The sequence below is a fragment of the Aulostomus chinensis genome, chromosome 17 (genome assembly GCF_037954235.1).
Source record: "Aulostomus chinensis isolate RoL2024-O1b breed Wild chromosome 17, RoL_Achi_v1.0, whole genome shotgun sequence".
Taxonomy (NCBI): Eukaryota; Metazoa; Chordata; class Actinopteri; order Syngnathiformes; family Aulostomidae; genus Aulostomus; species Aulostomus chinensis.
The window spans coordinates 13551318-13568602 of NC_141336.1; the positions used below are offsets into that span (position 1 = coordinate 13551318).

General features: G+C 42.4%; 2 protein-coding genes across 3 annotated transcripts; both read right to left on the reverse strand.

Annotated features, from left to right (window-relative positions):
• Positions 1-565: 565 nt before the first annotated feature.
• Positions 566-10468, reverse strand: LOC147246380 (transcription factor Sp3-like). Of its 2 annotated transcripts, none has more exons than XM_086182494.1 (9): positions 10271-10468; positions 9888-9985; positions 9087-9317; positions 8399-9004; positions 6678-6887; positions 6393-6597; positions 6100-6289; positions 4667-4863; positions 566-2656 (listed from the first exon to the last, which is right to left on the reverse strand). In XM_086182494.1, exons 2-9 carry the CDS (start codon positions 9954-9956, stop codon positions 2400-2402), a joined length of 1965 nt encoding a protein of 654 aa, XP_086038620.1. In that variant the 5' UTR covers positions 9957-9985; positions 10271-10468; the 3' UTR covers positions 566-2399. The 2 variants fall into 2 exon arrangements, with proteins under 2 accessions (XP_086038620.1, XP_086038619.1); XM_086182493.1 differs by having other exon boundaries at positions 10311-10467.
• A 495-nt stretch (positions 10469-10963) lies between these two features.
• On the reverse strand, positions 10964-16888 carry LOC147246381 (obg-like ATPase 1). Its single transcript, XM_086182495.1, has 11 exons — positions 16764-16888; positions 16334-16431; positions 16090-16233; positions 15871-15998; positions 14803-14978; positions 14628-14708; positions 14271-14368; positions 14041-14181; positions 13609-13705; positions 12857-12979; positions 10964-12753 (listed from the first exon to the last, which is right to left on the reverse strand). Exons 2-11 carry the CDS (start codon positions 16429-16431, stop codon positions 12652-12654), a joined length of 1188 nt encoding a protein of 395 aa, XP_086038621.1. The 5' UTR covers positions 16764-16888; the 3' UTR covers positions 10964-12651.
• Between the last annotated feature and the right edge of the window lie 397 nt (positions 16889-17285).

Consider the following 17285-nt stretch of genomic DNA (forward strand, 5'->3'; position numbering starts at 1 on the left):
TCTGAACAGTTGATGTAGAGACGTGTCAGCTACTAGAACTCTGTGAGGCTTTCATCTGGACTCTAATCTGAGGTGCTGTTAACTGCTGGGGTACTGGCCTCATGTGAGCCAGTTTCATCGTACTGCTTGATGGTTTTTGCAACTGCACGTTCACACATTCAAAGTTTTTGCAATTTTCCAGACTGACTGACCTTCAGTTCTTAAAGTAACGATGGACTGTCGTGTCTCTTTACTTAGCCGACTGGTTCTTGCTGTAATATGAACTCCAACAGTTGTCAAACAGGTAGTCAAATATATTTGATGCCTTCATTATGTATCTACAATGCAGAAAGTAGTACAAAAAAAAAAAGAACATGGAATGAGAAGGCGTGTCCAAACTGTTGACTGGGTGTGTGTGTGTGTGTATATATATATATATATATATATATATATATATATATATATATATATAATTTTTTTTTTTCCTCTCACCTGGCATGAAGAGGCTGGGCTACAAACCCGACCGACATTTAAACTCCGGGCCTTTAAAGTTGCTTAAATACAAACTGAGCTTCTTACTGAAGGTTTCAGACTTTATTGTGATCCATTTGAAAAAAGGTTTTACAAAAAGGTAACATTCAATTTTTACACCAACTTTAAAAAAAAAAAAAAATCACTTAAAATAAGGTTTTGATACATTGAAATAAATTCCGTTGACTAAGTAATGGCTTCTATAAACAATGTGAAAATAAGATAATATACATGTAAATGAATGCTACAAACATGAGGACAAACTGAGGATTACATGAATTAAAATTTAAAAAAAACAAACAAACAAACAATGGCGTGATTGTATTCATCTTTCAATAACATCTGGCCAGTTATTGCAGAACCAGTCCTGCATCATCTGGAATGTTCCGTGACAGGAGCGTCCTGATGGGTTCGCTGATTTGTTGCATCCGATTCTTTCAGGCGGCGACGTCGGCGCGTGTTTCTGTTGTGCCGCTGATGGAAGAAGCGCCACCCGCGCACCCCGCCCGCGCAGCAACACCAGCAAACTGAAGTACGAAGTGAATTTACAACAAAAAAAGTATGCAAATGGAGGAGGAAAAAGAAAATAAAGCAAACGGGACTTGTTTGACCAAGCACAGTGGACGGCGTGCTCGCAAGGAGATGAGACATTCTGTTCCCTCTGACCAGACGATGGAGGAAGTTCACGTCATTTTAGTGACGCCGTCATTCCGCTGACCAAATTCACCATCATCATCATCATCTTCATCACCACCACCACCCTGTTGGTTGACAGCAGCTGCTCGCTCAGCTAACATTTTGGAGAGTTCAGGATGAGAAGATTGACGCAACTCAAGACAGCTCGCTACTTTAGCTTAGCATCAGAGCTGCAGCGACTCCCTGACAGAAAATGAATCAGACACTATTGTGGTAGTAGAAGAAGAGTGGGCGATGAGTGAGTTTGTGTGGGACAAAAAGACTCATCTGACAATCTCCAAATCTTGGAAAATGAAAGCTAAAATTTGATAAAATGGTCAATTAATCCAGAAAGTCAACGGCAGATCCACTGATTATGAAAAAACTACAACTGTGATTAGCGTGATCTGCCCAAAACATTAAAAAAACAAAACAATCCATGAGCAATAATCCTTGTCTCCAGGCAACCAGTAAAGATGCTTGGAAGATTTATGTTGTGGCACATAATCGCCTGTAAAACTACATTTTTACACTTCAGTTTTGTTTGTCCAGACTAAGATTAAGACGCCAGAGTGTGGATTTATCGCTGATTTGTATCAATCTTCTCCTGAACTTTCCAGAAATATCAAACAGCATTTAAAAAAAAAAAAAGAAAAAGAAAAGCTCTCCCCGCCTGCAGCTTCCAACTGAGTCCGAATTCTCCGGAGATGAGATCTGAGAGTCAATCATCCCGGAGGAGAGCTCGTCTACTGCCGTCTTCCAGACATCATCTTCATCATCATCATCGTCTTCACAAAAACATGTATCTCTGTTACAGTTTACATCATCTGCAAAGCTTTAAAAAAAAAAAACAAAAAAAAAAAACATGCACCTCCAGCATTTTATACAAGAGTATGATACAAAATAAGGCATTTCATTGTGTCGAGTATTCATGGGGTGTTCTGAGTGTTAATGCATGTTTGCTCGTGTGTGTCCGTTGACGCGCGTGTACATAGCAACCACATTTTTAATGTTTTTTGCCTGCCTATAAAAAGACTGCAAAAACACAAAGTCATGATAACTCTTACTTAAAATATATATATTTGTCATATATATTTACGTATATATTCATATGTAAAAAAACAAAACAAAAACAAAAAACAAAAAAAGGGAGGAAGAGAAGAAGCCCGAGAGGTCCCTGGGATAGGCCAGTTCTCACCCATCTCCCTCCCAACTTATTCCATGACCTCGCCGGGCGCCACGGTAACCAGCTGCAATGGGATCTCCTGATTAGCTACGAGGTCGTGGGCGGTGGTGGTCTGGAGAATGAGCGTGGTTCCATCGGCGGTGATGACAGTGTCAGTGGTGGTGGGCGGCGATGTGGAGGTGGGAACGCCACCTTTTTTATTCTGGTGAGTCTTTATGTGTTTGGCCAGATGGTCGCTGCGCATGAACCTCTTGGAGCATTCTGTGCACACAAACTTCTTCTCTCCTGTGACATCAGCGACACGGAAAACATCTGATTAGCATCTTCACCGGGCTGCTAACAGGTTAGCATTGATACATCAGTAACAAGGAACTGCAGTCCAGTAAACAGCTAGTGCAGGTGTCCACTAGAGGGTGCTGACAACTTAGTTTTAGCCAGTGAGGGATCCTGCAGGCGTCATGTGAGAAATACACACAGGGCTGCATGGTTTAAAATATCTTCTTGCTCAACGTCATTTTAGTGACATTGCAAATCCGACTGAAAGCTGATTTTTACATTTCCACAATTTCACTGCCTACAGTGTGGTTGTTGTTGATCTGTGTGGATCAAGCTTGTTTTCCTAAGTCTTTGGAGCGTGATGTGTCGGGCAGACGTCTCTGCAGCGCCGCAGGGTTTCACTTGAAACGTTACATCGACACACGATAAGCCCTTAACAAATATTGACTGTGTGGTTGATTAATTGAGCAAAAAAAAAAAAAAGCTAAAGCAGATGACAGCCACAGAATCCTGACTGTCGTGGGGCTTCACAAAACATTACAGGGTTTGTTCAACGCAATTAAATGGGATTTTCTCTCAAACTCCGGCAGTCATTCTTGTTTATCATGGAAATCTGGCTAATCCACAGGACACTGTTGTCAGTAGCTAACTATGGCTCGTGAGACAACAGTAGCCTTTTTTATCTATTTATTTTAGCAAGTTGGGTGAACGAAGTCTGGGATGTGCTTCATGTTGCATTATTTTTGGTTTTACACAAAGTAATATTGAAGAAAACAGAACAACATCTACATGTGCACCCAAATCTGTGCACCAGAGTATTTGATGAATCGCATTAGGTTTTAAATGACAATCAGCGTCACGAAATAACAACATACCAAATAAGGGTAAGATCTATATATCTGTACACAGCTATCTATATATTTGGAAATCAAATCCAACATCTTTCATCTACATATATACACACACATACACATATATGCACGCATACATACACACACACTATATACATATATACACATATGTATACATATACACACATACATGTGTGTATATATATATATATATATATATATATGTGTGTGTGTATGTATGTATGTATGTATACACATATATACATACATATATACACACATGTATGTGTGTATATATGTATGTATATATGTGTGTATATGTGTATACATACATACACACACACACATATATATATATATGTGTGTGTGTGTATGTATGTATACACATATACACACATATATACATACATATATACACACACACATATATTATATACATATACATACACACATATATTATATACATACACATATATTATATACATACACACATATATTATATACATACACACATATATTATATACATATATACACATATGTATACAAACACACACACACACATATATATACACACATATATTATATACATATATACACATGTATACAAACACACACACACACACACACATATATTATATACATATATACACATGTATACAAACACACACACACACACACACACACACACACACAAACACACACACTTAAAGATGCCTAAAGGAACAAAACCCAAAGCTTGTGTTATTTCACAATGTAACAAAAGGATGTGAACCCTTAAAAGGGAAATGAGTCACTGTGGGTTTAGAGGCCTCGTCTCTGGTCAGTTACACTGAAATAGCGAACAGTGGGCAGCAGCCCCTGGTTGCTTTACTCTTCTCTGGAGTGTTGAAAATCTTTCCACCTGCTCCAGTGATTCAGTAGTGACCCATCTAATACTGCTGTTTGATGAGGCTGGGTGAGCGAATGTGTGTGTGTGGGTTTGTGGTGTGGTGGTGCCCTGATCAGCTTCAATTAACATGAACCCCCTCTGATTTCGATGTAGCTGCCACTTCTATAGATGAACAGGCCCAAACAACTTTAGGAGCAAGTACACAATGTTCCTTCTTTCTGTCTGATGAGTAAACTTTGCAGTGTACACACACATTTGCGCGCAGTCATCTAACTCACCCGTGTGTGTCCTCCTGTGTCTCTGCAGCTCGTCGCTCCTGGTGAACCTCTTGCCACAGAACATCCAGTTGCAGACGAAAGGTCTCTCTCCGCTGTGCCAGCGCAGGTGAGCTCGGAGATGGGATGTCTTCCCGTAAACCTTCCCGCAGCCCACGATGTGGCAGATATGCTGCTTCTTCTTCCCCATACCTGAACCTCTGTGACACACACATAGACAGTGTTATGGAACTAAATACTAGAGATGCACCAGTTCCTTTTTTTTGGAAGGATAGGAGAGGCTGGTTCTCGGCTCTGACCTCTGCTTACTAGCATTAGCCACTTTTCCTTTGTTAGCTTCCTCAAAATGGGCTGATGATGGAGTGGGAAGTGTCTGATTAGGGTTGTTGTTTGTTGCGGCTCCTGAAGGAATAGTTTGGCCTTACATGTTTTACAAGTTCCGAGCTTGACCCTGAATTTCCACCGGGCGTGGCTGCGACACAGAGACAGTTAGTATCTGCCCGCCAGGTTTGTTAACTTGGCCAGACTCTGCTAATCTGGTCTTTGTCTCTTAATTTATGTGTTTCTATTACGAGCACATAGAGTACGTGTTTATACGGTGTCTTTTACAGGCCTGTTTTGGCGATTAGGAACCTGCGCGTAGGATCTTATTTTGAAAACTTGACTGGATATACTATGCCATTTGTGCCGAGACTTCCTGTTTGGTGCAAACAGCTGAGTGGAAACAGACATGTCGTCCATCAAAAATAAGACTCGCCAGTGAGGTGTCGGACTGTGGCCAGCTAGGCCAGTTAGGGATCGGAATGGAATCAAATTTTGAACAAAAATGTGAGGCTGTTTAAAAGCTTATTTTTCACTGAAAAGATACCTGGCCAGGTTCTGAAGATGACAAATAAACCATTCAAAAATAAAAGTAAGAGCGAGAGACGACTTCTGCTGCAGATATAAATGACTGTGTTATCATACTATTACAAAAAACTATGCTGTTATTATTTCTAAAACGTACTACAAAAATGTTTTAAAGGCTTTTATTTTTTTTAAAAACATTTTTTTTACTGCCATCTATTTAATATAGTAGATTTTGAAAAGAGTGTTGCATAAGTATACATTTTATAAATTCCCAGTAAATTTGGTGCATTTTCTTACATTCATAAAATCATTTGTGTATTATTGCAAAAAATTAAAAAAAAAATCCCAATATTAGACAAGACAATGACAAAATGGCCTTTTCATTTAATCATGCAGCGCTTGTAAAATAACTCCCCTCCCTGGTTTGTTTATGGCTTTCAGAGTTACTTCTTAAAATCTTTCCTTCACCTTCTCCTTTAAATCTGTGTTTCAATGTGATGTGCGACTGTATGTGTGTGTGTGTGTGTGTGTGTGTGTGTGTGTGTGTGTGTGTGTGTGTGTGTGTGTGTGTGTGTAAAGCAACTCACCTTCCTCCAGACTCTTTACAGTTGGGGCAGGTGCAGGCTACTCTGCGGAGCCTCTTTCCTTCACCGCTCGGCGTGTCCATGTCATCTTCTCCCATCTGGACCCGCAAGTTGTTCAGGTCGCTGGGGTTCAATGTGGAGTCGCCGCTCAGCTGCCATTCCTCTGAGTCCGGCTCCTCCTTTATCTGGATACCTGGGGCAGGTAAGGACAAGAGGAGCAGCCAGTGAGGGTTCAGGATTTATCCCAGTTATTTTAGACTGGCACATGAACACGGTGTGTACTACAGTATCCATACCAGCGGGACTGCTTGCGTCTTCGCCCTGCGTGTACTGAACTCCACTTTGTGTTACAGAGTTGACGGTTACTGTCTGGAGGTTGGGTAGGCTGACTTGGCCTGTCTGGCCCAGAGGGAGGGTCTGGACCGGGGCTAAGGTCAGCTGCTGGGCCCCGCCCTGCCCCTGAGGCAACTGCAGCCCCTGGAGCGACTGGACACCCTGAACCTGGACAGAACATCACGGTACTTAAACACACAGACATTCTGCAGGAAAACTCCTTCTTCAGATCATTCTTTCCATCTCACCTGGAACGTTTGCCACTGGATCTGTCCAGTTGCTGTGACAGTTTGGGCCTGGATGAGGAAGGTCCCAGGGTTGACCAGCTGTACGCTCTGTAGGGTCTGACCTGCACCGGTCAGGTCCTGACCCTGAGCCACCTGGGCTACCTGGGCCTGGCTGTCCCCCGACAGCTGCAGGATGGGCTGAGAGATAGTGGTGGCGTTGGAGGAGGACACCTGCAGGACACGCCAACGGCATCATACGTTACACACGGAGCACAAGAGGGAAGCGTTTGTGGCATTTTTATGTGCAACACAAAGGAGACATTGAGTTAATTATTCAAGAATGTCAGCTGGCTGCAGGTCAGCATTCATTTATGATGTCATAGCTCTAACTGGGACTCTCATGGTCCTCGTCTGCCTCATCCTGCTCACTTCAGCTCTTTGTACTACTGTAAATATGACACACGAGTACTAATACCATAGTTTCCCACACCAATGATACACCTGACAGAGCTGCCAGATACATCAACAGCTGCTTAAGGATATTTGCTGACCGATTCTAGTAACATTGTGTTTTTATGAGTGCAAGAGTCCAACAGACCAGGGTCGCATCAGGTTACATTTAAGACTTCTGAAGAAAAATTCAATCTCAGACCAACATCACAACCACAGCAGCAACAACGATCTAAAAACTAACCAAAGCTTGGTCGCTGGGCGCAGACTTGCTAACTGGGTGTTGTCCGATAAATCAAAGTTACAATTGTTGTTGTTTCTGTGTTGATTTATGAAGAAATAAAAGTGATGCAGGCCTATGCGCACACACACACGTCACGATACACAGATGTGGTCGCAACTCATCCTGAAGACCCAGAAAAATCCTAACTGAGACCAAAATACACATTTTAGATCGACTCAAAGACTTTCTTGAGACCCAGCAGAAACCAAGTAACACCTGGACATGATTGTGAATGAAGTCTAGCTGCCACAGTAAGAACACGCTGAGATCATTAACTGGCTAAAGGGTTGATGACAATGAAACACAATGTACTGCGAGCACAATGAGAAGTTTCGGAACCCTCGAAGGCCCTCGAGGGGGAGGGGTGCAGAATTATTTTTAGTCCAAGCATCAAAACCAGTTCAACTCTGGCACCCATAATACAAGTACGTAATTTTGCTTAGAGCCGCTGAGCCGAGGCGAAATTTAAAGTTCCCCTTTACGTTAATTCTACATTCATTCAGCAATTTTTATATTTCAAATTCCATTATTGCAACCATCAGTCTCTAAGCTGGCGCCACTGCCGCCATGCCAGGAATCACTGAGGTGTGTGGACAGCAGGAGAGAGGGTGGTGTTTTGTTCTAGCAGCAGGTCAAACACATCATTACATTACAGATTTTACATGTAAAAATATTCATGGTTCATTTCCAAACTTTGGGGACCGCATATATTTTTAGCAATGCCTTTTGGGGTTAAAATGTTTTTAATCCATCCACAAGAATGACGGTACTCCTGATCAATTTAATCGTTGTTGCCAGTCTCCTCTCATTCTATCATCTCCACTCATCAATCGTGACACTCCGAGTGGAGTCTGCCTATAAAACCAGAGAAGAAGACAAACACGCTTGCTTCCCCAGGCTCAGAAGTTCTCTGTTTGTTAAAAGATGCTGAGGAGGACCTGACGTACTGGGTTGACCCTCCTGCTTTCTCACTTTTCAAAACACTTATAAATTCTACTCCGTGTCTCACCTGGATTTGCTGCAGGTGGTGCTGGGAGTTGAAGTTCTCAGAGGAGGAGGGGTCAGACACGCCTGCAGAAACAGCGGTGGCTTGGGTCAGAACCCCCGTGCCGTCGATGGTCTCTGGAAGGTGGGAGGAGTTGGAGGAAGAATTGGTGGTGGTTGGCACGTAGAGCTCTTGGTTGGCGCTGGCGTCACTCACAGTTACCAGTGACTGTTTGGTGCTGGCGTCCTGACCCTGACTCTCCAGTGTCTGGCCGCTCATGATCAGCTGGCCTTCCGGTGTCACCCCTGTTGCTATAGGAACCGCCTGTGCTGCAGTCAACCCCAGTGACTCCAGATCCACGCTATTTATGGGGACGAATGTTATGTTGCTATGCAGCCCTACAGGCACTGCACCAGTGTACGCAGAGCCTCCAGCCAGCGGGACACCTTGGATAGACTGCACTTGTCCCGCCTGTGTCAGGAGGTCTGTGGTTGTTGTCGTGGCACAGCTGATTCCGATGCTTCCCTGGCTGCCATCTTGAAGGAGCTGGATCTGTCCCGTGCCATCATCCAAGCCCTGTGCTGGGAACCCTGCGAGCGTTCCATCTGCATTTTGGATTTGTGGGATGACCTAGAAAATTAAAGTCACAGTTTTTATAAAGAAACCTAAATGCGCACAAGAGTGTCCGTCTGAAGTAATTGTCTCTTCTTACCTGATACTGGATGCCTGACACCCCGTTGGCTGCGGCCTCACTCCCAGGCGCTGTGACATAGATGGGCTGGCTAGGGAGACTCCCAATAGGAAGCACATACTGCCCGTTGGACGTGACAATCCCAGAGTTTGGAATGTGAACAACTCCCTGATCTTCCTTCCCAGATGAGACAGGAGTTAACACCTCCCATCGGTCTGAACCCGTCAACTGAATGGCTGGCATGTCTGTTGTCTGGAGTTAATATTAACATATCATTAGATGAAGATCACAAGTGTTCATCTCAGCTTTGCCTGGCTATTGACTCAAAGATTTTACTGATTTATTAAAGAGTAAATCATCCTCGGGGAGGGGGTCGGGGTTATAATGAGGGAAAGAAGAGGGTTAGCTGATAAAATAGCCACAAGCTACATGCAACCAGCAGCAGAGAGTGAAGATAACAAGCTCAGAAATGGTGGAAGGCAGGGTGTGGGGGATGGGTAGCTATTCCAGTACAATCGCACGCTACTGTTTTGATTATGGACGCTATCCCTGCGACATTGTCCGACCTCGGCATCCTCCCAGCCCAAGGTACGCCGGCTATCTTCCAGCAAGACCGACCCAAGTGACTGCCTTCAGTGTCCTACCCACTATGGGCGGGTTTTACAGGGGTAAAGTGGGTGGCCGTTATTGAGGGGAACACAGGAAGTGTACGGCTTTCACCCCATGCCATCAAAATTTTAAAACGTGTGAACTTCATGCTCTCAAATACATAACAAGCTATCGAAAGCGAGCGAGAAAGACGAGCTAGAAAATGTCGGATACCTGTGTTTCCGTTGTGCCGCCGGGTTGCAGAAACTCGCTTTGACTGCTGTCCACGTCCGCGGACGCCATTTCTCCTTGTTCCAGTGGCTGCTCTGGCGCTAGCAGGGAGAGAGGGGGAAACTCAGCAAAACTCTGTAATCTTCAACTCCTGTCTGCCAGAAAATCCCGCAAAGCATCCCCACTCTCCAGTCCAAAAGGAGCTGACTGCGAAACTCAACTTTGCGACGGGGATTCTGGGGTGATTTCGTCCCAGATCGACTGTTTACTTTGTCAACTCCGCGGGTAGCCAGCTAGCCCAGTTAGCTAACCATATCTAGCTAGTTAGCTGTGGAGCCAAAGATAAAAAGACGCAGCTTGCTCCGCTGTAGGTTGCACAAACTCACCGATTAGTTGTACGCTTCGATGCGCTAAACGTTTACGTACCAGTCATTGCGTAAATTGTAGTGACCGGGAGGATTATCTGATCAACTAAACTCCGAACATGATTATTTTATCAAAGGCGGGCTAGTGTTGATCGGTGAATTCGGGTCGATTTTTTTCTATTTTGATTGACGGTGCGGGAAACACAAAAGGGTGGGACTAACACGGAGAACGTCGAATTTGCATCACATTACAGGACGTCCCGCCTTTCTTCTTTAAGGCGATTGGCTAAGGTGACGGTGGAGTAGTACCTAATTGGCCGAGCGGGGTGTCGGTCATTTTTAAAGGACGTGTGCTTCCTGTTGTCCAACGAGCTCAGAGAGCTGGAATGCAGTCTTTGAATTCTCATGAGTGAAAGGCTGCGAAATTAGCGTTTGTGTTGGAATAATTAACTTTGCTACAAAGTTAACCATCACTCGCATCGATTTCCTTCTCATACAAAGTGTGTTTGGAACTCATAACATCGTAGTAGCATTAAACGACAGTCGGATAAGTTTAATTACTTTACTGTTCACAGCTGGCCTCCATTACATCAAGACAGTTTTCTAAAAAACTTCAGCATCTAACGCCACATGATTTACTCCCACATTGTTAGCAGCTCGCAGCTCTCTTACATAATCAATAATGACCTCAAAAGAAATAACGTTATACGTGAATTGTGCTGCAATAAAGTATAACCTTTTTTATTGAAATTCATGCATCAAGAACTTTCTGATATGACTGATGAATTTAATTTTCAAAAAACATAGTTTGGGCAAATAAAACATCACATAATGTAATGTTTGTACATCAAGTTCAGTGAGTTCAAAGAGCAAGTTTAACCTCTACAAAAACTAATTTTAGATTACAAACTCCCTCAAGATCAGGACTGGCCAATTTAGGGCCCAGGGGCCAAATTTGGTCCACCATGAGATTCGGTACAGCCTGCCTGATGTAATTTTAGGAAAAAAATGACATAAACGTTTACATAAATCAGAGTTTATGGTGTTTTCTTATTGTGACATAAAAAGTCCCTATGACTACATTGAATCCCTGATGATTGCATTTGTGTCATGATTTAAGGAGTGACACGAGTGATGAGAGAATAGACTAACAGTGGTACGCACACAAAAGTTATTTCCAAATGCTTTTTTGGCCCCTCAAGGGAAAAAAGGCTTGTACACAATCTTGACTACTATTATGTCCAAAATGGTCGTCGTGGTCTGGTGTAAAAGTTTATTTCTGTAATGAGATTCCTATACGCTTTCTACAAATAAATACGCAGACATGACGGATGTTTGTCTCCTTTTATTTACGTGCATATTGATGAGGGGGACATTTATTGGATCCCTGCTCTCTTATATAACATTTTTTACCTCATCCCTCAACAAGGCATTTGGCAAAATGTTTGGTTAGGGGATGTAAGGTAGTCATGAAAAAGAAAGAGGCAGTGAGGAGGCTAAGATGCAGTTCGAAGCTCGACGGTCCACAAGATCCGGAGCAATCCTTAAGATGAAGCGTTGTCTTATTACCCGGGTAGGAGTTCATAGCATGAAGAAGAATCAGGCAGTTTTAAACAGCTTGAACCAACTTAATAAAAGCAGTGAGTTTAACAACATTCTCTGTTCGGGTGTCTGATCATCTCAGAATACAGAACTCAGTCCAGCCGGCGAGTAGAACACTGGGGGACAGCTTTCGTTCTCTCTTCAATCATGACATTATGAGTCAGAAGATGGCACCTTTCCTAGCATTGTTGGGTTACACTTAACATTGCCTCACTTGGATGACATTAAATAAGAACATTTAATGGACTGAACGTAGAAATTAGGGTCAGCGAGTTTACCAATCTGGAATTGTGAGATTTATTATCAAGTTTTTTTTTTTTCGAGGGAATGTATTGTTTTTTTTAGGGAAATCAAATGAATGTCTTATAGAACTAAATATTTGGAGCAGGTGGTATCAAATGTTTTGACAAGAATGAAAGCTCTGATGTAAAATGTCCTAAAATGTGGGAATTTAGTGTGTCCATTTCTCAATAAAATAAAAATGCCTGTTCTCTCTTGAGGCGATGAATGCTAGGGAGTATGTTCCAAAACAGCTGACTCACAAGTGGAATTCATTTGAAGGTTTCCTCAGAATATTAGGAATGTCCGGGGTACTTAAACAGAAATGTTTTCATACATAATCATCTTTATGGATTCTGGTCCAGACCCAAGAAGCCGGTTTAGCGAATTCATCCAGCCAACCAGGCAGCAACGTGCTCTTCTAAATATCAAGAGAGAAATACGAAACCCAGCACAGAGTGTAGCTCTCGGGGACCCGACCACAACTGTATTCTGACTTCTCCCGTTGTTCTGTCGTCTCCTTATTTCTTTTTGGGGGCGTTGGGTGTGTTGAATTTGAAAAAGATAATGTCCCCATCCTCCACAATGTAGTTTCTGCCCTGTTGCCTGTATTTTCCAGCAGCCTGTGAAACAGAAAATTTATATTGAAAAAAGAAGAAGCGGAAAACCCCAAGTTGTTTCTAAGAGCGTGCACACAGCGAATGAAGCGCTAGACAAAACACACACCTTGACCGCACTTTCGCTGCCCTCCTCTTTGAAGTCGCTGAACTTCATCACATCAGCCATGATGAAGCCTTTTTCAAAGTCAGTGTGGATCTTCCCTGCAGCCTGAGGAGCCCGGCTACCTTTCTATTGAGTCCAAACACCACAAAAAGAAATGTTGCTGATTTAAATAAACGGCTAGAAATAATATCGTCACAACATACTGTCCGCTATAGTGATGGGACCAAAAAGCTAGCAGCTCTGTGTGTAAAATCGCACTTTTAAAATCCCGCACGTCCCCATAAAAGTAGCAGAACTGTGCTGATGAGAGCAAGGAACATCGGTGAATTACGCTGAGCAATTCAGCTTAAATTAACGAACCGGTATAAAAGAACAGCACAAGCATGGCCTCTGAAGTCCACAATAATTTGTTACTGTATAGTGACAAAATAAAAAAAGCAGTTCAACTTGGTGAACAGGAAGATAGCAATATCAAAACCTACAGCAAATACTAAATAATTAAAAAAAATAAAAAAATAATAAAAAAATAATAATAGTGTACTTCAAGTCCAAAAGCCTGGTCCATTATTGGCAGTAACCTACTTAAATCAGATCAGTTACTTGCAAGTGAGAGAGAAAACATTTCATCATTCAAAATAACATTTCTTTGTCTTAGTTTTATCATGTTTACTGCAGATTAAAGTTGTGTTCATGCAATATACCAGGTTTCTTTCAGGATCCTGTCAGGAGCTACTGAGTAATAGTACAGCACTCACCCTGACGGTCCACGCTCGCACCTCATCTGGTCCTGCTGTGAAGAAGTACTCCAGCTGTAACGCTGCGTAGCCCGTCTTTATGATTTTGGTGAGAACACTAAAAAAATAAAAATAAAAAAAAAAAGGACAGACAGACAGACAGATACACACACACACACACACACACACACACACAAATCCAATCAAGCTGATCTAAGTAGATGTACTTGTTTGTGAAATATCAGATGACTCTTAACTAAAATTTAGGAACTTTTTCTAAAATGTCACAGCAGGAAATGCATAATCATCCTGGTCCTGTATCCACACATTGGTGTTTTTCAGTGTATGTGTGTGTGCGCACGTGTGTGTGCGCACGTGTGTGTGCGCACGTGTGTGTGCGCACGTGTGTGTGCGCTCGTGTGTGTGTGCTTGTGTGTGTGTTCTGAGTCTCACCTCTGTGTCTTCTGCTCCTCACAGTAGTTATTCCTCTCCTCCTCCTCCATGTCCTGTACTTTAGACTCCAGAGCTCCACTCAGTGGAATGACCATAGCGCCGGGGTCGTGAGCATCTACCCACTCCTTGATTTTTGCCAGCCTGTAAACAGCAGTGTAAGCTAAATCAACACACACTAATGCATACCCCCCCCCCCCACACACACACACACTACATGCAGGTGAACATACCACTTGTTCTTTTTTCTGATGTAATCCTTCTCCGAGAGATTGACCAGGTAGATCATGGGCTTGGATGTCAGAAACAGGTATTTGTTCAGTACCTCGATCTGTAAATGAGATGAAAACAGGACGATCTGTTACAAACGAGGAGTTTCTTTGCTGGGACGCCACAGATTACGTATTTGAAGAGTCCGAAGATCTCCTGATCAATGTCAAGTCCGGGTATTTTGTTGAGTAGAAATTTAAAGCAAAGTAAAACACAGAGAAAAAAAACCATCATCCTACTGTACTCTGTAGAGGGAAAGCAACCAGCCACACTAGTTTGGCGCAAAAATACTACACAAACACAAGCGGAGACACACAGACCTCTTTGTCATTCCAGTCGTGGTAAAATCTGACGTGTTTCTTCTCATCCACCACCCAGTTCTTTATCTTCAACATGATATCCTGAACAAAAGAAGCAGCACGTCGGTGGTTAATATTAGCAACCTTCGCATCATCGTTAGCGACACGAAAGCACGCAACAGTCTTCACTACCTACATATTCAGGTTTGAGTTTCTTGTCGCCTCCTCTGACCGCGGTTTTCTCCAGTTTGTCGATGATCGGCGCGATCATCTCCTCGTCCTTTAGCCGCAGCTCTTCGTGGATGATCTCGATGTCCCTCACCGGGTCGACGTTCCCCTCCACGTGGATGATATCCTCGTCATCGAACGCACCTTCAACACACAAGCCCTACAGATCTAGCGAGGCTGTTTATAATGCTCACATATCAGTAGAACAGCTGAATGTTAGCATTTACAATCAACAATGTTACTCTCACGGTACTTACTATTCGGACTTATTGTTCAATAACTATACACGATATTAATAAGAGCGTCACTTGCTTTTTTTTGTGTGTGGCTACTTTCACTCAGGTTGTTCAGGATATTTTCATATTTTTCAACCACATTAAATCTAATGTCTGACTACGAGTATTTTTCTGAATCCAAAAATTAATCACTCCTTGAAAGAGAGTACTTGAGAGTACATCGGTTTAATTACATACCATCCTTCAATTGTGTCTGGGATGATTTACGATCCGAAAAATTTGTGATCATGAACAGCTGAGTCAGTATTTTTGCAAAATGGATTTCTTAAATATTTGAAGAGGAAAAATAACATATGGACACAATTGGAATGAGGTAGAAGCGCGACCTCATACAATTTATATCAATTAATAGAATTAGCATCTGTAGCATTAATTAGCATCAATTAGCACCTGTAGCCTATAAAACTGGCAGGAGTGTATCTGACAAAGGGCAGATATTGTTTCAAATACTGAAGCTAAATTCATCTTGAACTTTGATCTTAGGATGTAAACAACAATGACGAGGACCACTTTTGAGAAAAAAAGTTCAAGTTCAAAAGTTCAATGAGAGGTTCCAGTCTAATTTACAGATCCAGTTGGATCAATGCTATAAACCTACTGAGTTTAGCTATTAGTTATTAGGAGTTATTGTCCAGTTCCGTCTCTTTAACAAATGTTACAAAGGATCTAACTCGCCCCCAAACACCTGTCAACCCTACTCAGTTGTTACTACACAGCAGCTGCAGGCGGTTGTAACTCACGGGTCATGTGGAAAATGCCATCGCAGGCACTGATGTGGGACAGGAAGGCGTTTCCAAGTCCTTGTCCCGAGTGAGCTCCCTTTACCAGACCAGCAATGTCCACAACATTTAGAAAAGCAGGAACCTTACTAAACACAGCCAAACAAGAGGAGGGTGATTGGTGAGACAGACTGGAATTTAACACCCAACAGGCTGGAAACATACAGGTATCACACACACCTGGCTGGTTTGTGGTATTGGCAGAGGAAATCAAAACGTTCATCCGGCACAGGTACTCGGCTCTCGTTTGGATCAATTGTGCAGAATGGAAAGTTCTCAGCAGCAGCTTGACTTTTGGTCAACACGTTGAAAAAAGTGGATTTCCTGTAATAAAGAGAAAGCTGCAGCTCAGTAGCTAGATGACAATGATGCTGGATTAAAAAAAAAATTGTGTTGAACAATTATGAATGTATGATGTACCTACCCAACATTAGGTAATCCCACAATTCCAATTTTCAGAGAGGTTCCAAATCGTCCAATTATTGGAGGCGCTTTGGGAGCTTCTCCCTTCTTTGGAGGCATCTAGAAGAGTTAGAAGTTGCTTACAGGCTGACATCATTTCAAAACATTTCACCAGAACCATGTTCACATGTACTGAACATTATCCGGGTGGAATTGGGTTTGGGTTTATTACATCATGTATCTCCATCCTACTGAGCTAGCTCCGCTGAAAAACGTGTCAACAGAGCTTCATTCTCTCATTCAAACACGACATGCTAACGTTAGCTAGCGGCTAACTGAAGCCTCTACTCCACGTCCAGAATATCAGACTGAGCAGCTGCTTCGGTCTTTACTGTGTACTCGTTAAAAGCTACCTTAACGTTTATGAACTGGGAAACATCCTTATTTAGTACCTTTATTTGTCTTATTAGCCCGAGGTCTACGTGGTGCACACTCCACGATATCTGCTCTCACCGGGCGCTAACGAGGAAAGGCAAGTTGTTGAGCTAAGCGGAAGTGTTTTGACAGGAGAGGTTTCTGATTGGACGATAAACTCAATGGTACGTCACTGATGTGCGAATACGTGACGTCAGATTAAATATTGTAGAAAACTTTTGTTTTTATGTCTTCATTTGTTTTTATTAAACCTAATATCAAATGTGATATTCATACATTCAAGTACCAAGGTGGAAATGCGCCGTACCGGATTTATTGAAGCTGGAAAAATACTTCACGCATGCAACACTCCATAAAGCTAATAAAACTGTAATTTGTTGTATTTTATGTCGCCTCTCGTCCCCTCGTGTTAGATTCGACCGTTAATGTTTTTTGTATTCTTAAGTGTGAATATAACTGTCAACTCTTTAATATAATTGTATTTCATTTGCTCAAACTCATATTTCTGGTGTTTGAGGTTTTTTTTTAGGAACAGTCCT

Excerpts from the sequence above, each read along its gene's own strand:
- LOC147246380 (XM_086182493.1), bottom strand. Across the intron at positions 6,598-6,677 it reads TCCAGTGGCAAACGTTCCAG|GTTCAGGGTGTCCAGTCGCT; the intron begins GTGAGATGGAAA and ends TGTTCTGTCCAG. Across the intron at positions 6,290-6,392 it reads AGACGCAAGCAGTCCCGCTG|GTATCCAGATAAAGGAGGAG; the intron begins GTATGGATACTG and ends TACCTGCCCCAG.
- LOC147246381 (XM_086182495.1), bottom strand. The coding sequence starts at position 16,431 with ATGCCTCCAAAGAAGGGAGAAGCTCCCAAAGCGCCTCCAATAATTGGA. Across the intron at positions 15,999-16,089 it reads CAATACCACAAACCAGCCAG|TAAGGTTCCTGCTTTTCTAA; the intron begins GTGTGTGTGATA and ends GGCTGTGTTTAG. Across the intron at positions 13,706-14,040 it reads GAGGAGCAGAAGACACAGAG|TGTTCTCACCAAAATCATAA; the intron begins GTGAGACTCAGA and ends TTATTTTTTTAG.